Here is a 22,967-nt window from a genome sequence, read left to right as displayed (position 1 = left end):
TCAGGTCATGATCTCAGGGTCCTGGGATCGAGCCCCGCATCGGGCTCCCTGCTCAGCGGGAAGCCTGCTTCTCCCTCTCCCACTCCCCCTGCTTGTGTTCCCTCTCTCGCTGTGTCTCTCTCTGTCAGATAAATAAATAAAATCTTTAAAAAAAAAAAAAGAAAAACTATAGTCTTAAAGAAAAAAAAGATTTGTTTATTTGAGAGAGAGCATGTGGGGTGTGGGGGAGGGGCAGAGGGAGAGAATCCCAAGCGGACTCCCTGCAGAGCCTGGACCCAGGGCTCCATTAAGGACCCTGAGATCATGACCTGAGCTGAAACCCAGAGTCAGACGCTCAAGTGACTGCGCCACCCACACGCCCCAAGGCAGAACAATTTTGAAGAGCAGTTGCCAATTTAGCCAGGAGAGTGGGACGGGCCCTGGGTGCCCAGCCTGTGCAGCCTTCTCCCTCCTCCCCTGCAGTGCTCCAGGCCGTGTGCAGGATCAACAGAGCCATCCAGAGCGGGGTGGCCGCTGCTACTGTGAAGGAGCTGATGTGCCCCGAGGCCCAGCTGCCTCGAGTGTACCCCCGCACCCCAACTATGTACCAGCACGAGCTGATGGTGCTCCAGCAGCAGCGGGGAGGGGTGAGCCCCAGACCACACCCCCAGTGCGGAGCACCCTCGGGCGGGATTGGGGAGGGACGTGGGCCGCCATCCTTAGCAGATCCTAGGTGTTAGCGCTCCTGCAAGGGTGGACCCTTCAAGTGGTAGACCCTAGCCAGCAGACACTGCTCTACACACACTCATTTAATCATCATTTAATGTTCCCTGTGAGAACATTATCGGGTAAGATTTCCGTTTGAGAGACAAGGAGAGTGAGATGCAGAGGCGGACACGGCTCCCGACTCAGCTGTAGCCGGCCGTGCTGGGAGCGAACGCAGATGTACGGAAGCCCGTGCCGCTCACCGCTCTGTGTCCGCCACTCCTGGTCTCCAGACAGCGGGGTGGCCTCCTGCATGGACTTCCCAGTCCCTGTGGGGGCTGGAATACACCGAGGTCCAGATAGTCACAGGCAGGGAGAAGGGGATGATGTCAGGGTTGGAGGACTTCAGACTAGGAAATGGAGGGAGCAGAGCTGGGAGGAAGTCTGGGAAGGCTTCCTGGAAGAGAGGAGCCCCATGCAGAATCAGACCCACGGCAGGAATTTTAGAGCATGACCCTGGTCCTGGCCCTGAGGAAGGGCGCTGTCTCCACATGGGCAGCTGCGGTATGGGACCCGTGCCGGGAGGTAACTTCCGGTTCTGTGCCTCCTTGCCGTGTGACCTGTGACCTCGGGCAAGTGAGTGACTTGTCTGCCCCTCAGTTCATATATGAAGCGGGAGCAGTAATATATTTAGCACATGGGATCGTTGTGAGGGTCAGAGTCACTGCACGCGTTTAGCCATGAGCCTGGCGCGTAAGCCCCGCTGCTGGGATTCTCCTTGCTGGGATTCTGTCTGTGGGGGACCGGATGGTGCTCCGGACATGGGGAGCAGCTCACGCTGGGGTTTGGGAAGAAGGAGAAGCCTAAGCCACCGAGTGGGGCCAGGGCCTCTGGGGAGTGTGCTGTGGCACAGAGGGGCCTCTCTGTCCCCCGAGGCCTTGCACACTTCCTGGTGCCTGCTAGGAACCAGCAAGGAGCCTGTGGGGCTCACTGGTCGCGTGTGGGCCCTGGAACCCAGTGTGGGTTTACCTTCCATGACTATGGGCTCACCTGGGAAAGGGGGATCTCAATGGCATCTCCCTCCCCGGCCTGTTAGGAAGACAAGTGATACTGTGTGTGAGGTGCTTGCCCACTGAGCACGTGGGGAGCGCTCTCAGGTATCAGGTATGGTTAGTCAGTGAGTGAAGGAGGCCGCTGGGGCTTGGGTTAGAGACGGGGATGCAGGGGCGCCTTGAGGGCAGGATGGCAGTGGCCCCAAGCCCGTCGCCAGCCCCGTGGGAATTGGCACTCCCCTGTTGTAGGGGCTCAGCCACGAGGAGCTCTTTGTGGCCGTGGAGATGCTGTCGGCCGTGGTCCTGATCAACCAGGCCCTGGAGGCCGGGGACGTCAGCGGCTTCTGGAGCAGTCTGGTGAACCCTGCCACGGGCCTGGCCCAGGTGGAAGGAGAGAACGCTCAGCGGTGAGAGAGGTTTAACCCCAAGTCCAGAGGCAGGGCGGTGGAGGCAAGGCTCGGTTCTGCGTGGAGACCCGCCTTTAGCGCTGCCCTGCTCTGGGCCGGCCCCTCTCTGGGTCTGTTCGCAGCTCCTCGGCCCGGCCCATGACTCGTCCTGGGAGTGGGGCTCGGTCATCCCCCCTTCCTGCATGTTCCGTGCTTCCTAGAGGAGGCTTGAGTATCCCCGGTGCCAGATACTGTCCTGGGTGCTGGGAAACAGCAGTGAACAAAACCAGGCTCCTGCTCTCCTCCAACCGACTTGCTAATGGAGGGGTACAGACAGAAACCAACACGGCAGGACTAGAAGGGAGGACGCCATGGCCCAAACCAGCCCGGGCCAAGGGGGTGAACGGTGGGGATGTGCTGGGGGTTAGGGAAGACTCCGTTGGTAAGGGGGCTTTGGGAGAGACCTCAGAGCCTCTGTGATTGCCAGGGGGGCGTGCAGGGCACAGGCTCGGAGCCGGACAGGTGCTGGACGTGGCAGGGTGGAGCAGCAGAGACCACGCTGTGGCCTTGGCTTTCCCTGTGAGCAAGAAGGAAGCCAGGGGGCTGGAGGGGTTTCAGCGCGGAGGGGCAGTCCGAGCTACGTTTGCCAGGCTCACTGGCTGCTCGGAGAGGGTGGGCTCCCGGGTTGGGCGGGACAGGCAGGCAGCCTCTGGGCTGGGTGTGAGGGACGCTTAGCCGAGGGCGGGGGCCGTGGAGGTGGTAGTGGGAGCGTGGTTTGGGATCTGACGGTATCCGGCTGTGTGTGGATATGGGCTGTGAGAGAGAGTGTGGGTTTGGCGCCAAGATCTCTGTCCTCAGAGGCTGGAGTGAGTGTTGGCCGAAGCGGGCAGGACTGGGAGACACAGGCTGAACGGGGGGTCAGCTCAGGTCAGGTTTGGGGTGCTCCTCAGGCATTCACAGGGACGCGTGAGGGGGCAGCTGGTCTTCATGAATGGGCTGCAGTTGTACTCTGGGGAGTCGTTAGGATATGGCGTCTCGAGCCAGGAGGTCAGGATAGGAGTATGCAGCCTGAGCGGTGGGAGGCTCGGGCACGTAGACGTCAGGGAAGAGACCAGCACAGGGGCTTTGAAAGAACGACCCACAAGGTGCGAATAGAACCAGGAGCATGGATGAGCGGGAGGCTGAGCAGTGTTCAGAAGTGCCCTCACTCCCGGCTGACGATGCCCCTCCTGCTCACCCACTCCTCCCCCTGCTGCCAGTTACTTTGGTGCTCTGGTGGAGCTGCGACGTGCGCTGGACGGGGCCGTCTTGAGCTGGAACGACCTGCAGGCCACCGTGCACCGGGTCAACACCCAGGTGCAGGAGGAGACCGACCGTGAGTGGAGTCCAGGGCAGGGGGAGGCAGCTGGGCATGCGTAGCCCATCCCTTACCGTAAGTCTGGGCCCAGTGCCCACCTAGATCTCTCTTTCCCAGAGGTCCTCGCAGTCAGCCTCATCAACGAGTCTCTGGACCAGGGCAGCCCCGAGAAGACCCTGTCTGCCCTTCTGCTTCCCTCGGCCGGCCTGGACGACGTCAGCCTTCTTGTCGCCCCTCGGTACCATCTCTTCCTCGTGGCGGCCAAGAAGCAGAAGGCCCAGGTGAGGTCTGAGTGGGCTGGGTTGGTCCCCGAAGCAGGAAGAGCATCCCCTGTGGGTAGAGCTGTGCCCAGGATGCACCCTGGGAGAGCCCAGTCTGATGACACAGTCCCTTCTGGGGGTGGAGGGCAGGAGGGGCCATGGGGGAAGGTGGCCATTGGGCCGGGCCCTGCTGCCCCGAGCTCCAATTGCCAATGTGCAGAGAATGGCGGGGCCTTGTGGGTGGCAGGAGCACAGGCCTGGTGGCCAGGCAACCAGGCTGGACTTCCACGTTGACACTTAGTGACCACATTGACCTCCAGCAAATCCCTAATGTCTCTGAGTTCTGCTTGTCCATCTGTAAAATACTGTGCGTCCTGGTCCTCCGTACCTTCCAGAAGGAGGAAATCACCCACGTCGGAGAGCGTGGCAGGCTTCTGTGTGGCTCCGAGCAGTGCCTAGCAGTTGGGGGCTAGGCCTGCGGGCCTGGCTGCTTGGGTTTGCGTCCTGGCGGCCGGCCCTGCGTATGTGTCTCACACCTTTCACTCCCCTGCAAGCGTTTGGTGATAATAAACTTCTCTCCGGGTCAGGGCTGTCGGTGAGCAGAATGACAGCAGCTCTAGCTAACACAGATGGGACTCTTCTCTGCCAAGCGTTGTTTGTGCGCTTGACAAACGTGGGTTCCGAAGAAAGTGCTTTACTTTTATTTTTATATTTTTTCTAAGATTTTATTTATTTGAAAGAGAGGGAGGAAGCCTGAGCAGGGGCAGAGGGAGAAGCAGACTCCCTGCCGAGGAAGGATCCTGATGCGGGGCTCGATCCCAGGACCCCGGGATCATGACCTGAGCCAAAGGCAGACGCTTAACCCACTGAGCCACCCAGGCGCCCCAAGAAAGTGTTTTAGAATGCTGCCTGGAACATAGTGCTCAAGCAAATGTCTGTTTAGAAATTTCCCTCTGCTGGGCGCCTGGGTGGCTCAGTCGGTTAAGTGACTGCCTTCGGCTCGGGTCATGATCCTGGAGTCCCAGGATCGAGTCCCTCATCGGGCTCCCCGCTCAGCAGGGAGTCTGCTTCTCCCTCCAACCCTCCCCCCTCTCATGTGCTCTATCTCTCATTCTCGCTCTCTCAAATAAATAAATAAAAATCTTTAAATTAGGGCGCCTGGGTGGCTCAGTTGGTTAAGTGACTGCCTTCGGCTCAGGTCATGATCCTGGAGTCCCGGGATCGAGTCCCGCATCGGGCTCCCTGCTCGGCAGGGAGTCTGCTTCTCCCTCTGACCCTCTTCCCTCTCGTGCTCTCTATCTCATTCTCTCTCTCAAATAAATAAATAAAATCTATAAAAAAATTTTTTTTTAAATCTTTAAATTAAAAAAAAGAAACTTCCCTCTGCTAATGAGGAGTGTCGGGGGGAGCAGAGTCTGGGGTTGGGTTTGGGTGAGGCACGGGGCTGGGGGACCCTGCCTGACCTTGTGGCTGAGTGAGCCTGTGGTCGCATGTAACCCAGGCACTGCCTGGCAGAACGGTTTGCAGTAGGAATGGACAGGACAGGGTGGGGGTCGGGGTCAAGGTCGGCCTGAGAAGGTGTGCATGGGGGCACAGGAATGGGAAGCAGGGGAAGGAAGGGGGAGCATCCAGTGTGGGCTTTTCCTGTCTGTGGCTGGGGCACAGGGGCAGGGAAGTGAGCTGCTCGGAGGGCGGAGGAGACTGAAGGCTTCCAAGGGTTCTGGGTATGCTGCACCCCAGCAAGCTGTTGCTTGGCCAGCCTGAAAGCAGGCTGGCAAAGAACCTTCTGAGCCGGCAGCAGCCCCAGGAAACGACAAGGCCACGCCTGAACGTGGCAGGTGGAAGGAGCAGGCACGGCTGTCCCTGAGGCTCCTGCAGCCTGCTTGGACTTTGGTTCTTGTGCAGCTGAGCCTGGGGCCTGGGGCGGCTGGCCCAGGCTCTCATCGTTCCCATCTCGACTTCCTAGGCGACGGGGGACCCCGGAGCAGTGCTATGGCTAGAAGAGATCCGCCAGGAGGTGGTTAGAGCCAACCAGGACACAGACGCCGTGCAGAGAAGTACATGGGCCTGGGGGCCCCGCAGGAGTCCAGGGGAGGGCTGGGGGGGAGGGGATGTGGGCTCTGCACTCACCCCCTCTCCCTTTCAACCTCTGTGGGGAGGTGGGCCAGAACCAGAGCAGGGCCTCACCGCTTGGCCTGGACGCTAGGTCTCCTGGCTGCAGCTGCGCGGGGAAGTCTCAGGGGCTGAGAGCCCACAGTCCACCTGAGCCTCCGTCCACGCCTTCTGTGGGTACTCGCCCCGAAGCGTGAGCACATGAAATCAGGCAGTGGCCAAAGGTCCATCCCATCCGGTGCTGGTAACTGGAGTTTGGGGTCCCGCTGTCAGCTCCGGTCGTGGGGGGCAGAAAAGACTGGCTTTGAGGACGAGTAGGCAGGATCAGTGCAGATACCAGCGTTCTGCTGTGGGTGCTAGTAGTGTCTGGGGTCCCTCTGTCCGTTTGTCTGAGTGACACGAAGGTAGGTGTTGCACTTCTTGGATTTTATTCTCTTCTGAAAAAACTGCCTTGAGGTTCTCTGCCCGCATTCTGCCTTTGAGCTTTTGTACAAGAGACCTGGAGCTGTCCTTTGACCCAGCCCCAGCCAGCCCCACGCTGCCTCCTCCCGGAAGCCTTCCTCGACTGCTGCCTTTTCCTCCAGGCACAGCTGCATGCTGCTGTGTTCATCTGGGTCTGCACCCATGCTCGGATGTGCCCTGTCCCTCCCCATCAGATGGGGGGGTTGTGTTCCCCTTTTTTGAATCCCTCCCCCATGGACAGGACAGAGCCCAGGGGAGGGACTTGGGGAAGGGGTAAGGACCAACCACTCCCTCCCGATGCCCCTGTCAGTGGCTCTCGGTGTGGCTGCCATCAATCAGGCCATCAGGGAGGGCAAGGCAGCCCAGACGGAGCGGGTGTTACGGAACCCCACCGTGGCCCTCCGAGGGGTGGTTCCCAACTGTGCTGACAGCTACCAGCGGGTCCTGGAAGGCGCCCTGGCAAAGAAGCAGCACCCAGGTAACAGCCCCAGCCTCGCCCTCTGCATCTCCGCCGGCCCCCAACGCCTCCTCCGAGCCTTCTGTCCTCACTCGGCTTCTGCTCAGGAGACACCGCTCTCTGGGTCCGACACGACATGAAGGACGGCTTAGCCTACTATTTGCACCTGCAGACCTTGCAGGGCACCTGGGAGCGGCCCGCTGGCTGCCGCCTGCATGAGTCCCACCTGACTCGGGAGGAGATCCAGGTTGGCAGAGGCCCTGCGGAGGAGGGGGAGGGGCGGGGGAGGGGGCTCCCGCCCGCCAGGTGCCACAGGCTCTCTCCTGCCTGCAGTCGGCCGTCACCAGGGTCACCGCCGCCCACGACCGCCAACAGCTCTGGAAGGCCAGCATCAGCCTTGTCATCCAGCTCCAGGCCCGCCTGCGCGGCTTCCTGGTCCGGCAGGCGTTTGCGGAACGCTCCCACTTCCTGAGGACCTGGCTGCCGGCTGTCATCAAGATCCAGGTGGCGGGCTCTGGCCTTCGAAGTCGTTGGGGCCGGGCTTATCTGAGCTTCAGGGCTTCCTTCCTGCTTGATTTTTGCTGAGTGGAGGGGGGGATGATCTTCTGGCCTCAGCAGTAGGGGTTCGGAGTGTTCTGTCTAGAGCCTGGACTGCCTGGGTTTGAGTCCCAGCTCCAGCACAGGCAGCCATGTGACCTCGACAGGCGCTCCCTTTCGCCCCTTTCCCCACCTGCAGAATGGGCATGCGAACGTTGTAGCACCTCCGCATAGGGTTTTCGTGCGGGCATCTGGACGGTGCCTGGCTGGCAGGTGCTTACTGTCACCTTCCCTGTCCCCAGGGCAAGAGCCCTTTGTCACCCCCCTGTGGGGAGGTGGGAGTGACATTTAGCAAGCCGTCGGGCTCCAGGTACGAGGACCTCCGAGCTGGACAGGGTGGACCAGCCCCGAGGGGAGGTGCTCCCTCTTCTCTCCAGCTGGCCCTGTGGCTGGTCCAGTGTGGCCACGGGTGGAACCCACGAGTAACTGGGAAGTTGGGCTTCGGGCCCGCCCACTTTACAAGCCAGGAGAGAGGGGGGTTGAGCAAACAGACCCCAGGTAGATGTGACCTGAAGGCCGTGCCGTGGTACGCGCAGCGCAAAGGTTCTTTATTGACTAAACATCTGCAAGGATGCCCCCTGGGCCGGGCAAGGGCAGGAGACCGATGGGACACGTGAGTGACCGCAGCTCCCTCAGCAGGACCCGGGGCACAGCTGACGCTGTGACGGCGGGAACATGAGGGCAGCCCCAAGAGCCCGGCGGTGGGAGGACGCTGCGCGGGCGGGTGTGGGGTCAGAGGGCACGTGTGCCACCTGCACTGGGGCTGTGCGGTGCAGCCCCCCAGTCTGGGGGCTCAGGCTGTAGAGTCAGAGGCTGGAGTTTGCCCCTTCATCCTCTCGCTTCTGGGTCATACGACCTTGGGCACCTCTCCTAAGCCTGCTCCAACACCATTTCTTATTCACAGCGACGATCCTCACCTTGTGTGTGGATTGTGCGGGCTCAGCGGGAAAGTACACGGGGCGCTGAGGGCAGTGAGCCCTCTGCGGGTGGCAGCCATTAGAACGTGTTAAATTGTAGGGCACTGGTCCCAGGACTCAGTACAGAACCTTGGTAATTAGCATTTAGTGGTCTGATCGCGGAGATGCCTCCCTCCTGAGCTTGGACTGGAATTTCACACACAAACTAAAGAGTTGAAAGGCTACAGTGGGAGAGGGCGTGGGGTCAGAGGGCACGTGTGCCACCTGCACTGGGGCTGTGCGGGCTCTGGCCTGGGTCCTGGCAGAGGCCCGGAGCCTCAGGGAAGTAGGAGTCAGAAGTGGGGCTCCCAGAAGCTCTGAGCCTGGCCGAGCCGCACAATCAGGTCCCGACTTCTGACCGGTCCGGACTGGGAGGCCTCTTCTCTAAGGGGGAAGAGCTGAGAGGGGTCCCCTGAGAGGGACAGCCGTGCCTGGGGAAGGAGAGGAAGCAGTGCTGAGGAAAGGCTCGGGGGGGAGGGGGCAGGGGGCTTCCTGGCCTCCAGGCTCTAGGTGGACAGCTGCCATCCCAGGCCACGCTGCCCCTTACATCCTGTCCCAACAGAGCGACAGGGTCAGCCACAGGGTGGAACGCGGCCAGCAGAGCCGGCTTTAGGAAGGGCTGGGAGGACCGTTGGATGAACAGGGACGCTCTGAACATGCCAGCCTGCTGCAGTGTCCGGGGTGGAGGACCGTCCAGGGCCTGAGTGCCCAGGAGATGTTTCACGTGGGCCCGAAAAGACAGGAGGGATTTCAGGAGTCGGGGCATAAACGGGTTTGGGGCCAGAGCATCACCACGCGCATTTAGAAGGAAGCGCGATGTCTGAAGTGGCTGGAGTCACGAAGAAGGAAGGAACCGCTGGAGAGTCGCATGGGGTCAGGTGGTTGAGAACCTCGGGAAGCTCTGGGGCTGAGAGACGTGGTCCAGGTGGTTCTTGAGGAAAACTGATCTCACACGAGCTTGCTGTGAAAGGGGAGAGGCCCCTAAGGGGGAGGGGAGCCGCCAGGTTTGTGTGTTAGAGACCAGAGTGGGTGTGGTTTACAGAGGAACCGGTCATCCCAGCCCCTCAGGGCAGACCAGCCGGGGTGGGGCACTGTGGGGGGCAGGCTGGCGGGGGCGGGGGTGCTGGCGTGGCAAGCAGCGTGAGCTAGGGGAGCCTCCGTGGCCTGTGTCCCACACGGCCTCGGTAGAGGTGGGCTGCAAGGTTCTGTGCCGGCACACGCCTTCCATCCGAGCCCCTTGTGCTCCCCAGGCTGCACGTGAGTGCATCTGGGGGGACCCGGTGCGTGCCCTGAAGTTGGTGTAGACTTCGTTAATGTCTTTACAGCTTGGGTCTTACAGTTGGGTTCCATGACGGTGCGTGCGGTGGATTGCACGTGCGTGTGTGCTGGGACCGGGGGGGGGGGTGGTGGTGCAGAGTGTGCTTGGCTGGTGCAGGTCTCCCCGTGAGGGTAGACATCCTCTGAGAGCGGGGCTGGTTTCCCCTCCAACCCCCCGCCTGCCTCCCCCACCCCGTGCCCCCCGGGATGGCCTCTCTGGCCAGCAGGGACCAGCGGAGGTTGCCCCCTCTCCTGACGCACAGGCTCACTGGCGGGGTTACAGGCGGCGGAAGGCGTACCTGGAGCGGCTGCGGTATCTCAGAGCAAACTCGGATGCTGTGATCAAGGTAGCTGCCGCTGCCGCGGGGGTGGGGGGCAGTTCCTGTCTCCTGAAGGGCCCTCCGAGAACGATCCTTAGTCCTCTCGCCACCTCTGGAGATGGTTGGGCCCGCCCGGGGCCTGGCCCGGGTCCGAGGGCTGGTGCCCGCACATGCAGCTCTGAGGCAGCGTGTGTCCTCAGATCCAGACCTGGGTCCGGATGTGGGCAGCTCGGAGGCGATACCGGAGGCGTCTGGGATACTTCCAGAAGAATGTGAGTGCATCCTGCTGCCCCATCCCCGTGCCCAGCCTTCGCCCAGGAGAACAAGGCGAGGGCAGCCAGTAAGCCTTTCCCTACCTGCATTCATGGCAGGTTGAGTCCATTGTGAAGATCCAGGCATTTTTCCGTGCCCAGAAGGCCCGGGACGACTACAGGATGTTAGGTACGCTGCCTGGGCCCCTCTCTTTGCTGTGAGTAAACTGCCCCTTCTCCCTCCTCTGTCTGCGAGTGGCATGGCTTTCGATAGTCAGCAGGGCAGAGGTCATGCCACCCCATGGCTTACAACTGGGTTTTGGAGAAGTTGTTTGTCCTTCTTGAGCCCCTTCCTCATCAACAGCTGATGCCGCAACCGTGAGCAAGCCTCCGGACCCGGGGAGCGTGTGGGAGTGAGGACATGTGCTCTGCCTTTGGGGATCCCTCAGGTTGGAGGGAGAGACAGGAATTTCCCCGGAGTCAGGCAGGTCTAGATATCCTTCCCGGGGCCGCACAGCAGGGAAAGAGAAGGTACGAGACGTCTGTACAGGAACGTCATCAAATAAGGGCTGTAGCCAAAGCCCCCGCCCACCCCGAAAACAGCCTGGTCATGGCGAAGGCTCCCCTCGGCAGGTGTTTGCTGTCCCAGGCTTCAGTGATCTCCCCATTGCTGCCACCAAAGCAAACAAGGGCAGGGTCTTCTCCCCCTAGAGTCCACACCTTCTCGCACTTTGCCTTCTTGTGTGGCCCGGAGCTCCCCCAGCCCTGTCCCTCGATGGGCCCGCAGCGTGAAGCCTTATACGGTGCTGGGACCTCAGTGCCAGCAGCAGACGGCACTCCCTTGTCCTGCCCCTCGGGCCCCTTGGTGGGGTGCGCATCTAAAGCCTCACACAGGTCCTTCTGGGCTGCTCTCGGCTCCTGTTCTTAAAGACCAGAAGCCCAGCCTTGGAGGTCCTCCTCTTTGTGAGGTGGACCCAGGGTCCATTTCCAAGTTGGCCTCCAGCCCTTGGGTTCTGGGAGATGTGGGCCTTCCGGGCCTGAGGCGACACTCCTGGACTTCAAGTAGAATGCACGGCGCCAGCTGCGTGTCCTTTGCCACTCTGAGCCCGTCCTGCCCATGGGGTGCCGCCGGTCCCTCTGACCGTGGGCACTCAGCCCATCTGAGGAGCAAATTGGAGTAGGGGTTCGTCAGAGGGAGCTAGGGCTCTGACCTGGGGGTGGGAGGTCTCTGGCGTGGGCTCTGGTTGGGGGCGAGCAAGGGGCGGACCCCTCATCCCTCGTACCTGGCTATCACCTAGGGAGCTTGGGGACAAGAGTGGCTTGAGGCATACTCCGCTGCACCCTCAGCACAAGCAGGCCAGTCAGAAAAGTGCTGGGCGTTGGGGACCTGTCGGCCTCAAGCCGGATGGGGACCAAGGGCTAGTAACAGGCAGGGGGCTGGCGAGGAAGCCTCTGGGAGGGCACCGCTAGTCCTGACGCTTCTCCCTTCCCGCCAGTCCACGCACCCCATCCCCCTCTCCGCGTGGTATGCAGATTTGCCCACCTCTTGAATCAAAGCCAGGAGGACTTCCTGGCTGAGGCCGAGCTGCTGAAGCTCCAGGAGGAGGTGGTCCGGAAGATCCGGTCCAATCAGCAGCTGCAGCAGGACCTCAACCTCATGGACATCAAGATCGGCCTGCTGGTAAAGAACCGGATCACCCTGCAGGTGAGGGGCCGGCCCGCCGCTGCTGCGTCCAGCCGCTCCTGGGGACTCTCTCCAGCAGTCCCTGCCCTTCCGGTGGTCGGTGGGGGCCGGTGACTGGGCGGACGGAGTCCTGCTGTGAAATGAGAGCGCCTGCCTCTGCTTCTTCGTCATGGATGTGGGCTGCCCATTAATCTCGAGGTCTGTTTCCTCCTTGGGAAGCAGGAAGAGTCCTTGCCAGGCCAGCGTAGAGGTAGACATGAAGCTCCTCCGACGGTGAATGAGCAGGCAGCGATGGGGAGGAATGAGAGCTCCAGCTCAAGACAGAGTAGCAAAAACCCACAGACACGACGTCAGGGCCTGGTGACCCAGTTCTCTGCGGGGACTCCCCCTGTGAGAGCGGAGGAGCCAGACCGAGTGTCAGGGTGGCTGGGGTGGGGGGCCCTCCACATCCCAGAACCGTTTATCTCTTACTCGTGCCGTGAATGCCTTGAACAGCAGAAGGTCCCGGCTCTTCGAGGTGCCGATGCTGACCATCCGATCCACTCTGTGCCGGCCCACCCTCCCCCCATGCCCTCCCCACCCCACCCCCGTCCCTGCAGGAGGTGGTCTCCCACTGCAAGAAGCTGACCAAGAAGAACAAGGAGCACCTGGCGGGCATGATGGTTCTGGACAAGCAGAAGGGACTGAAGTCGCTGAGCAAAGAGAAAAGGCAGAAGCTAGAAGCTTACCAACACCTCTTCTACCTCCTCCAGGTGAGGAGAGGACCGCACCATCCCTGAAGGGTCTGGGGCCTCGAGGCCTTTGTCTCCACGTACGGTGTCCTTTCCCAACCCCAATGCCTTGACCCCAGAGACAGAGACTGCGCACTCCTGTTTGTCCTCCGAGGAAGCTCCTGGCAGGAGAGCCTGTCTTCGTCGGATCGCTAGTCCTCCAGGCGCCTCGTAAGCCGCTCCCGTTCCCCCATTGCTTGCAGACGCAGCCCATCTACCTGGCCAAGCTGATCTTTCACATGCCGCAGAACAAAACCACCAAGTTCGTGGAGTCCGTGATTTTCAGCCTGTATAACTACGCCTCCAACCACCGTGAGGCCTACCTGCTGCTCCAGCTATTCAAGACCACGCTCCAGGAGGAGGTCAGGTAGGCTTCCCACGTGCCGAGGAACGCGGAGGGAACGGCCGAGCTGCCGCTGCGGGCTCCTTCAGCCAGTGAGAATTTGCGGAGGTTGGCGGGGAGAAACGGAATCAGAAGGCCTCTTTTCTCAGCCTCCCGAGGCCCGCCCGGAGGACCTCTCCGAGGACAGGATGGAGGGAGGACGGGGGCGGAAGGGTAGCACAGGCCGAGATCCAGCTGTTGGGACCTGCCTTCAGAGGAGGCATCCAGAGTGGGCTTCGAAGAGCCAAAATCTCAAGAAGGAAACACAGCTGTTTGAACTACCCAGAGGCAGGAGACCAGCTTCCGTGACCTCTTGAACCGCAGGTCAAAGTTGGAGAGGCCCCAGGACATGGTGACCGGCAACCCCACGGTGGTGAGGCTGGTGGTGAGGTTCTACCGGAATGGGCGGGGCCAGAGCGCCCTGCGGGAGATCCTGGGCGGAGTCATCCAGGATGTGCTGCAGGACAGAACGCTGAGCGTCCACACTGACCCCGTTCACCTCTACAAGAGCTGGATCAACCAGAGCGAGGCCCAGACCGGACAGCGCAGGTGAGCAACGGCGGAGGGAGAGCTCCCTGGACCAGCTTGCTCTGGGGCCTCCCCCGGGCAGCGTATCAGAGCGTGCTGACGGATGCAAATCGGCCAGCCGCCCTATCGCATGAAATAAAGTAGCCTTTTCGCCGCCCCCGCCCCCCCCCCCCGGTAATTTACATGGAGCTGCTGTGCTTCACACAGAATGAACACAGATGAGTATGCAAATGTATTTAATTGCCATGTCCTACTTGCAAATGACACGTCCAATTGGCCAGGAGTTGGAACATGGACTCCTTATTGATGGGAGATAGCTGAACATTCAGATTTCCAGATAAGTAGACCAATGAGGCAGCGGCAGCTGGGTTGGGCTTGTAGACACGGGGCGTTGCTCAGGCGCATGGGTCCCTAGGCAGCAGGGCCGCCGAGGAGCAGCCCGTGCTGGGGGCTTCTCCCGTGGCATGTGGGCTTATAGGTCGTCTTCCCGATTGCCCCAACTGCCAAAGACTAGATGCAGGATAGCCATGGACTCCAGCTCCCCTGAGGAGTCCTCTACACACTGCGGCTTGTCCATCCGTCCTACACTCGCCCACCCTCTGTGGGCCCTGCCACTCTTTCTTCTTCACCTTCCACCCACGTCGCTCCATTCCCTTGGAGACCTTTCTCTTGGTCTGGCCTGGTCCCCTTGAGCACGCTGGGCTGCCCTTAGTGTGTGTGTGCCCGTGCATGCCCGTGTGTGCATGTGTCTGCGTGTGCGTTTGTGTGCATGTGTGCACATGCGTGTGGGGGGGGGGCCTGTTATTAGGTGAAGAGTTCAGGGGGGTGGGGCTTCGGGAGGGAAGGCTGTGGGAGGGGCTCTGGCTGATACCTTGGCTCTCTGCCCACAGCCACCTCCCCTACGATGTCACCCCAGAGCAGGCCTTGAGCCACCCCGAGGTCCAGAGACGATTGGACATTTCCCTCCGCAGCCTCCTCGCCATGACCGACAAGTTCCTTGTGGCCATCATGTCCTCTGTGGAGCAGATCCCGTACGTGCGTCCGCCCCGCCCCAGCCAGGCCCCTGGGAGCTGAACCCCGGGAGGTGGAAGGAGATTGAATTTGTAGGTGGCACATCCATAATAGGAATCGTGATAATAAAGTCTAGCACGTCTGGATATCACTGTACCATTATACGCTACTTCCACAAACATCATTTCACTAGATTCTCACAAAAACCCTGAGCTAGAAAGAGAGAAAGAACACTGGCCTCAGTTTTCCAGAGCGGGGGGCAAATCTGCAGGGGAAGGGAGTCTTGTAAGCCGCCATCTGTTTCGCGGTGGAGGCGAGACTGGAGCTCCTACTCCGGTCCCTGCCTGTCCTCCTATCGTGCCTGAAGCCCCACCCAGCCCCTCCCAGCCCCTCCCGGGTGCTCTGTGATGAGACAAGGCGGGCCTCCTCGGAGGCTCCCAGGACGTCCTGAGACACGGTTCTGGCTGTGTCACATGCCCAGGGGACAAGCTGAAGGTGCCACTATGGGGGAAGGCAGGCCGAATCCAGGGCTCTGGGATGTCCCCAGGGGACACTGGAGAGAGGCAAAGCCGAGGCCCTCAGGCCAGGCTGAAGGCTGCACACCAGCTTAGCGGGTGGCAGGGCCTGGCTCCAGGTACGGGCTGCGGATAGTGGGGGGCCAGTGCGCCAGGCCCGGGCAAGTAAGGAGGCAGCACTCGTGGGCGCTGAGCTCTGGCGGATTGGCGGGACCACAGTGCGCTCACACGTTGTCCCCAGGTACGGGATGCGGTATGTGGCCAAGGTCCTGAAGACCACTCTGGCAGAGAGGTTCCCTGATGCCTCGGAGAACGAGGTCTACAAGGCAAGTGCCGTCTGTCCTCCCCAGATTCCAGAGCTCTCCTTTGTCCTCCTGGTGCCTGTGAACCCCTGGACTGAGACAAAAGGATAGAAAATCCTGTTCTGTAAAAATCCCAGCGGGACGGCCTTCTCCGCCCCGGCTCACCAGCAGGCCTTCCGCTGGCAGGTGCAAAGGCAGCTGGGCCGTGAGCGAACAGGGCGGACAGCCCTGGACTTGTCAGGAGGTCTGGGTTCCGGTCCCGGCTCCTGCTCACGTTTTGCGGTGTGACCTTGAGTGGGTGTTCTGTGGAACATGACAGGGTTGGCCCACGTGGTCCCTCCCAGCCACGGGAGCTGGGGAGTGGGGCAGGGGCACCAAGGCAGACCCCAGGGCACTCCTGGGATGGTTTCCTCTGCCCTCAGGTGGTCGGGAACCTCCTGTACTACCGCTTCCTGAACCCAGCCGTCGTGGCCCCCGACGCCTTCGACATTGTGGCCGTGGCAGCGGGCGGCGCCCTGGCCACCTCCCAGCGGCACGCACTCGGGGCTGTGGCTCAAGTCCTGCAGCATGCTGCGGCGGGCAAGGCCTTCTCTGGGGAGAGCCGGCATCTGCAGGTCTTGAACGACTACCTGGAGGAGACGCACCTCAAGTTCAGGTCTGGGCCCTGGCACCCTGTCCCTCCTGCCCCCCTCTGCCTTGTGTCGGGCCCCGCCTGCCTCCCCGCAGTCCTTGAAGAAGTGTTGCGCGGAGGTGAAGCGTGTAGTTAGCGAGCCGGAGGGTGGATTGTTGGAAGGCCTGCCCAGTGGGCTGGAGGGGACCCTGGGGGGATGGGCTGGGGGGCCTGTCGGGCACTGCAGGGGGCGACAGAGCATGGGGGCTGCTGCCCGCCCCGCCCCTCCCACACCCTTCCTCTGGACATAGGAGGTTCGTGTGTCGAGCCTGCCAGGTCCCGGAGCCAGAAGAGCGCTTTGCCATGGACGAGTACTCGGACATGGTGGCTGTGACCAAGCCCGTGGTGTACATCACCGTCGGGGAGCTGGTCGACATGCACAGGGTGAGGGGCGCAGCGGGGGTCGCTGGGGGGGCTGGCCCTTGGAGGAAGGCCCCGCTCGGGCCTGCATCTGCTGGGGTGCTCTGACCTGCAGTTGCTGCTGGCGTACCAGGACTGGGTCGCCCCTGACCACCGCGACCCGCTGCATGAGCTCCTGGAGGACCTCGGGGAGCTGCCCACCGTCACTGACCTCATCGGTGCGTGCCGTGCTGGGCCGGGGGCTGGCTGGGGGGCCTGCAGGGAGGATGGCAGGCGGGTGAGCACACCCCGTCTGGAGTTCTTGCTAAGTCGGCGACATGTGCCAGGAAGCCCTCTGTCCGCACGCGCCCCTCCTCTCTTCCCTGGTCCTAAGTTGGACCCGTGGACACGGACTGATAGGAAGAAAGGGGACAGACAGTAGGCGGGCCCAGTGCCATCATGGAAATGGCCGATCAAATCACGTGAAAGAGATGTGGATGGATGCGGGTCTGTTTTGAGTCTCAGGGTTTCCGACAGGAGCTACGGAATGAGAGGAACGGTCCAGGGGTGGAAGGTCAGGGTTGGGGTGGTGACAAGCTGGGAGCCGGGAACTCCAGGCCCCTGGGCCGAGGGTGTTGGTTGGAGGCTGAGCTCTGGGCGACAGCCCTCCCATCGGTGCTGAGGGCCGAGGGCCGAGGGCCAGGGTGCTGCCTTGGGCAGTGTGGACATGCCTCTCCTGGTCCAGACGTGCACGGAGCAGGTGGCTAGCGTGGCCGTCCGGGCACGTCCGTGCGCGTCCACGCACGCTGGTCTCATCCCTCGCCCTACCTCAGGGGAGGGCGTGGCTGCAGACGGGAGCCTGGACCTGAGCAAGCTGGAGGTGTCCCTGACGCTCGCCAACAAGTTCGAAGGGCTGGAGACGGACGTGGGCGACACCAGTGCCCGGAGCCTGCTTCTGAGGTGGGTGAGGCCGCCTCAGCCGGGGATTCAGCCCCTCCACCGTCTTCCTGGGCTGCTGTCCCTCGGGCAGTTCTCCCTGAGGCCTCACTGGCACTGCCCTCACCGGACCTCTGTGTCCCCCTCGGCCTTGGCTCTGGGCTTCAGCTGAAGGCCGGGGGAGACTTGGGATGTTGGTAGCACCTGATGTTGGCATGATGTCGCGCTGCCTACCAAATGCTTTTTCACATGTTACTGTTTGACCTGAGGGACAACTGTGAAGTTGGGGACGGTTTCCCTGCTGTACGGTCCAGAGACACGGGGGCGAAGTGGCCTGCCAGAAGTGATGGTCAGGAGAGGGGCCTGGAGCTTCCCGTCCCCAGTTCTGTGAGCGTGAGGGGGCTGCCCAGCAGGGCTGGCTGGCCGTCTGGGTGGAAGAGGAGCCAAGTAGCTACCTCAGTCGCACACCAGCATGGCAGCCCCCTCCCTGCACCCATTCACCCAGTAAACCAGGGAGCCAGGTGATCAGCTTTGTCTTGCCACCGAAGGCCTCCTAGCAGGGTGGGGCCAGGCGAGAGCACACAGCCAGAGCCACCAGGAGGAAGGTGGCCGTCAGCAGAAGGGACATCAGAGCTGGGGAAGGTCTCCCAGACAAGGCAGCGAGTCCTTCAGCCCCAGGACTCTCGATGACAGTCTGTGGGAGGGCAGTCAGCAGAGCGCAGGGGTGAGGCAGCACGGTGCGTGCACACAGAGACCCCTCAGCCCACCTTGACATCTCCTTCCCCACTCGCTCTCCTGACCTCGGAAGCGTCCCTGGCAGCCATGGCACGGCCAGCGTCCGCTCCCTCTCAGTCCCTGGCCAGCCCCATGTCCAGACCCTCCCTGCCCCTGCCCCTGCAGCACCAAGCAGATGCTAGCCGACATCATGCAGTTCCAGCCTGGGGACTCCCTCGAGGAGGTGCTGGCCCTCCCCGCGACCAGAGAGCAGGTGAGTGGCCAGCTCGCTCACGAGTACTGTGTGTGCACCCCCTAGCCTACCAGCACCGCCCGTTCCCTCCCCTGGGCCCGCCCACACCCCGCCACAGGCAGACAGCTGTGCTCCCTGGAACGATGCTGGGGCTCCCCCCTGCAACAAGAGTGAGCTCCAGGGACACCCGGGCTGGGTGCTGTGGGCCGCGGTCTGGGCGGCTGTCCTGGACAGCGCCGGAGGGCTGGCGCTGGGTGTGGGGGGGGGGCGCCCGGGAGGTCTGGAGGCAGGAGAAGGTAGTGAGTGGGTGGAGGTCTAAGCCACGGGCTTCCCAGGGAAAAGGTGAGGCCGGCGGGCAGGTAGAAGCTTGTCCCAAACAGGACAAAGGCGAGGAACACCCCCGAATGAACGCCCTGGAGCCGTGTTGGGAGGTGGCTCTGCTGCGGCTCCCGTCGGGGTCCCCCTGCGCTGACCACAGGCCCGTCTGTGTCCCTGATGCCACCCTTGGCTGTTCTTCCCAAGCCACCTGCTCTGCCCGGCCCCACCCCCGGGAGCTGGGGGACTGCCCCGGGAGGCTGAGGGGCAGCGCCGGCTGGGTCCCTCCAGCTCCTCTGTCCCCCAGGAAGCGGCCCACAAGCGGCTGATGTGCCAGCGCCGGGCCTGCGAGAGCCAGACCCCGGAGCCCCTGCGCCGGCACCGCTCGCTGACCGCACACGCCCTCCTGCCGCTGGCGGACAAGCGACGGCGCGTCCTGCGGAACCTGCGCCAGCTGGAGGGCCTGGGGCTGGTCAGTGCCCGCGACGGCTACCAGGGGCTGGTGGACGGACTGGCCAAGGTAGCGGCCCAGGGCTGAGGTCTGGGGTCGCACGCAAGGGCGTGAGGGTGGGGGCGGGGCTTTGGGGGTGGGCGTGGGGGGTGGGGGCAGGGCACCAGGCAGGTGTGGGTGCACGGGGGTTGGGGGGGGGGGAGCGGGGCGCCAGGCCAGGCAGGCATGGACGGGTCGTGGGTGTGGGTGCGCGGGACAGGTGTGGGCGGGGGCGGGAAGGGGTGCACCGCAGGCGTATGCGGGTGTGTCGGCAGGGCAGGGCTGGGGTGGGTGCGCAGGTGCCTGAAAGGCAGGCCTCCTTCTGGCAGGCGTCCACCCAAACTTGTCACCAGCCAGGAAAGCCAGCGGACCTACACAGCAGGGTCCTTTCTGAAGGGAAGGTCTCAGGGAGCGGACTCTTCTTGCAACTCTCCTTTACTAAAAAAGCAAGGAGCCTCGAAACAGTTACTGCTCAGTGCTGGCCAGGCCACGAGGAGGTCCCTTGAGGGTTTGGGATGGCGTCCTTGAGCTTGCCCTCCTCCTAGGAGAAGCAGCTGTGAGATCAGCCTCTCCCTGCCTTTCCTGAAGCCGCTCCCTGGGAGTGCCCTGGGCTTGCTCAGGCCCTGAGGCTCTCCTGTCAGAGGGGGCCAACTCACCCTGCCTTGGTCCCCCAACCCCAGGACATCCGCAACCAGCGCCGGCACCGGCAGCGGCGGAAGGCCGAGCTGGGGAAGCTGCAGGCCACACTGCAGGGCCTGGACGCCAAGACCACCTTCTACGAGGAGCAGGGTGACTACTACAGCCGCTACATCCGGGCCTGCCTGGACCACCTGGCCCCCCGCTCCACGTAGGTGTTGCCTGCACTCCCAAGGCTACCTGGGACCTCTCACCCCCGCCCAAGGGGCCTTTGCCCCATTCCACCAGCTTTGAAAGGGACACCGTCCCAGGACTGCATGGTCCCTGTCTGAGCGTGGCCTCCGAGCCTCAGGCTCAAGCGCAGCCCCTTGTCCTCCACCAGGGAGGGTCCTCGGGCTCTGATCTCCTTCCTGCAGAGACACAGAGGACCAGTGTCTTTGGAGTTGAAGACTTGCTAAGGTAAATTCTCTGCGGCCTTTTTGAATCAGGAGCTCTGGGAAAGGGAAGAAGCAGCTGTCGCTCCGTTACACCGCCGCCCAGCTCCTGGAGAAGGGTGTCCTGGTGGAAATTGAGGATCTTCCCACCTCTCAGTACGTGTCAGACCCCAGCCGTGCCCCAGCGTGGGGAGGGAGGAGGGGCTGTGGGGATGGGGGCGGCCGGGGGGGTGGAGACGGGACACGTCCAGGCAGAAAGCTAAGGCCAGGGGACGTGAGCCGGCACGGTCCGAGATGGCCCACGGTGGAGGGCGCTGGGGACACTTCCTGGAGGAGCGGACAGCTGAGAAGGGCGGGTAGGTGGCGGGTCCACGGCGTGGTGAGCAGGGAAGACAGGCCGCCGTGCCCGTGGGAACCCAGGGCAAGTCTGGGCTCAGGGACACACAGCGCTGTCTGGCTGCGCCTCGGTGGGTGGAGGGGCAAGGCTGGGGCCCTGGAAAGAGGCACCCGAGTCCCCAATTCGAATCCTGACCCTGACAGCTTCAGAAACGTGATCTTTGACATCACCCCTGGAGATGAGGCAGGAAAGTTCGAAGTAAATGCCAAGTTCCTGGGTGTGGACATGGAGCGGTTTCAGCTTCACTACCAGGTGAGGGGCCTCCCATGGGCCTGCCAGCCACCCGCTGGGCTTAGGTGCTGGCCCGAGCACAGTAGGTCCGCATCCTTTCCCTAGGCCTCAGAGGACACCAGCTCCACTCCCCTCCCGGTCAGTACCCTCTGTTCCTGAACAGAAGGCTGAGGGTCTCGCAGCCCAAACCCCTCTGTCCCCAGGTCCTGACACAGACCCCGCTGCCAAGCAGCAGGCCCTGCCTCGGGCTAGTGATGTCAGAGCAGGACAAGTACTCGAAGCCCCAGCCCATGCCCGTGACCATGCACGCTCCCCTGTGCACCCTGCGCACGGCCCCACGGCGTTACCCTAATTGTTCAGGCTTTGAGGCCGATGCGGAAGAAGCTGGCCCGTCACAGGCCAGAGTTCAGGGAAGCAGTGATTTTTTTTTTTTTTTTAAGATTCTCTTTATCTGAGAGAGAGAGTGCGCACGTTCATACATGCATGAGTGGGGGTGGGGCAGAGGCAGAGGGAGAAGCAGGCTCCCCGCAGAGCAGGGAGCCCGATGCGGGGCTCGATCCCAGGACCCCGAGATCGTGACCTGAGCTGAAGGCAGACGCTTCACACACTGAGCCACCCAGGCGCCCCTGGAAGCAGGGATTTTAAACCCCAATTTTTTTGTTCTGCTCTTTGGCCTTTTGAACGGTAAAACATACGTCAAGCCCTCGTTGTGTCTGAGCTTACATTTGGTTGAGTCACCGTGCTTTGTCAGCCTTGGCGTCCTCCTCTGTGAAGTGGGGTCTCGGTGGCCCGCGCTGCCGGATGGGCCAGGAGGCTCCAGAACGAGAGCATTCTGGAGCCTGGCAGGGGCACCGCCAAGAGCCCTCACCCTGCGCACCCCTGCCCTCTCCCCAGGACCTCCTGCAGCTCCAGTACGAAGGTGTAGCTGTTATGAAACTCTTCAACAAGGCCAGGGTCAACGTCAACCTTCTCATCTTCCTCCTCAACAAGAAACTCCTGCGGCAGTGACGGAGGCCGTGGGCACTCCCCGAGCCCTCTTCCCTGCTGGATGCTAGTCTGACCCCCCACTCACCACCGCACTTCCCTGCGGGGGCCCCCCACCGGGGCTCAGGACCCCCGGGGCTCAGGACGGGGCAAGCCGCGGAGTCCCACCCCGCCCAGGTGGTCACGGGCAGGGTGTTCGGCTAACGGGGGCCTGGCCCCGAGTCTGGCCGTGTGGCTGATAAGCCCCAGAGCCCTTGCCTCCCTCCAGCAGGGCATGAGACGGGGCCTGCCCTTTGCCCCGGGGAGGCTGCTGCCCTCCCGTGGTCACCCCAGTATGACCCGCACTGCCCTGGGGCCCGGGGGCCCTCCCCCTCCCTTCTCCCTGCACGCCCCCCAGCCAGGGCCGGGCGCCCTCTCCCTGCTGCCCCGCCGCCCGCGGGCACCGTGCTGTTCGGACGCCGCATGCCCCCCAGCCCCTGCCCCTCGCTCCCCGGACGGGCGGCGCTGCCCGCCCCCGTGGCAGCTTGGCCAGGGTGGCCCCCGTCCAACTCAGATCGCGGTCCTTTGTGGGTCCCTCGGGGATTTGTTCTTCCCCAGCACACGCACCGTGCGTCACTGTGCAGCTTTGATCATGGCTGTAATTCGTGCACCTTTTTGGGCTCAGAGGAGTTGTCACGTCCCACATTTACAGTAACGTCAGGGCACCTTGGGGCAGGAGGGATCCCTGCGTGTTGACGACTCCGCCCGCTTCCGACGGTACGAGGAGCGTCTCTCCCCCTCAGGACTCCGACTCTTCTGGGCAGTTCCAGTCCATCTGCACCCGCTTTCCTGTCCCTCTGCCCCTGATGTCACTTGAATAAAAGCAGCTATCACCCCACCTCCGCCGTTAAGCCGTGGCTTCATTTCGTGCAGAGCAGGCCCCCGAGCTGTGGGACAGCTCTTCTCTGAGCGCCGGGGTGTCCTCCCACGTGGGCCCGCTCTGCCTGCTTCCCAGGATGTGGCCTTTCCCCCTCCGGCCGCTGCCCCAGGGGACGGGGAGGAGGAAGGAAGGTGCAGCTTTCGATGCCCAGTGGCCGCCCTCTGAAGGCTAAAGCCTAGAGGAGGAGAAACCAGTCTGAATTCGGCCCCACCCACTCTGCACACATTTCCAGCAGGTTCTCTTCCT

At 62.5% G+C, this 22,967-nt stretch overlaps 1 protein-coding gene across 6 annotated transcripts in view; it reads left to right on the top strand.

Annotated features, from left to right (window-relative positions):
• Positions 1–22,672, top strand: part of IQGAP3 (IQ motif containing GTPase activating protein 3) — a 37,609-nt gene extending 14,937 nt beyond the window's left edge. For 3 of the 6 annotated variants that reach the window (XM_027614208.2, XM_027614212.2, XM_027614214.2), the window contains 27 exons: positions 463–626; positions 1,986–2,143; positions 3,382–3,497; positions 3,597–3,760; positions 5,706–5,796; positions 6,624–6,791; positions 6,878–7,017; positions 7,104–7,274; positions 9,904–9,987; positions 10,161–10,232; positions 10,332–10,401; positions 11,708–11,916; positions 12,495–12,647; positions 12,869–13,032; positions 13,372–13,596; positions 14,466–14,606; positions 15,343–15,427; positions 15,826–16,058; positions 16,325–16,457; positions 16,549–16,651; positions 17,246–17,372; positions 18,249–18,336; positions 18,938–19,150; positions 19,801–19,967; positions 20,245–20,346; positions 20,731–20,839; positions 21,713–22,672. In XM_027614208.2, the coding sequence (XP_027470009.2) occupies positions 463–626; positions 1,986–2,143; positions 3,382–3,497; positions 3,597–3,760; positions 5,706–5,796; positions 6,624–6,791; positions 6,878–7,017; positions 7,104–7,274; positions 9,904–9,987; positions 10,161–10,232; positions 10,332–10,401; positions 11,708–11,916; positions 12,495–12,647; positions 12,869–13,032; positions 13,372–13,596; positions 14,466–14,606; positions 15,343–15,427; positions 15,826–16,058; positions 16,325–16,457; positions 16,549–16,651; positions 17,246–17,372; positions 18,249–18,336; positions 18,938–19,150; positions 19,801–19,967; positions 20,245–20,346; positions 20,731–20,839; positions 21,713–21,826 (3,764 nt within the window). In that variant the 3' untranslated portion in view covers positions 21,827–22,672. The remainder of the gene's footprint in view (positions 1–462; positions 627–1,985; positions 2,144–3,381; positions 3,498–3,596; positions 3,761–5,705; positions 5,797–6,623; positions 6,792–6,877; positions 7,018–7,103; positions 7,275–9,903; positions 9,988–10,160; positions 10,233–10,331; positions 10,402–11,707; positions 11,917–12,494; positions 12,648–12,868; positions 13,033–13,371; positions 13,597–14,465; positions 14,607–15,342; positions 15,428–15,825; positions 16,059–16,324; positions 16,458–16,548; positions 16,652–17,245; positions 17,373–18,248; positions 18,337–18,937; positions 19,151–19,800; positions 19,968–20,244; positions 20,347–20,730; positions 20,840–21,712) is intronic. The other 3 variants (XM_027614209.2, XM_027614210.2, XM_027614211.2) reach the window with 3 other exon arrangements.
• Positions 22,673–22,967: the final 295 nt, after the last annotated feature.

Source organism: Zalophus californianus, chromosome 10 (genome assembly GCF_009762305.2).
Source record: "Zalophus californianus isolate mZalCal1 chromosome 10, mZalCal1.pri.v2, whole genome shotgun sequence".
NCBI lineage: Eukaryota > Metazoa > Chordata > Mammalia > Carnivora > Otariidae > Zalophus > Zalophus californianus.
The sequence above is the reverse complement of the archived record's forward strand: the minus strand, read 5'-3'. Positions and strand labels throughout refer to the sequence as shown.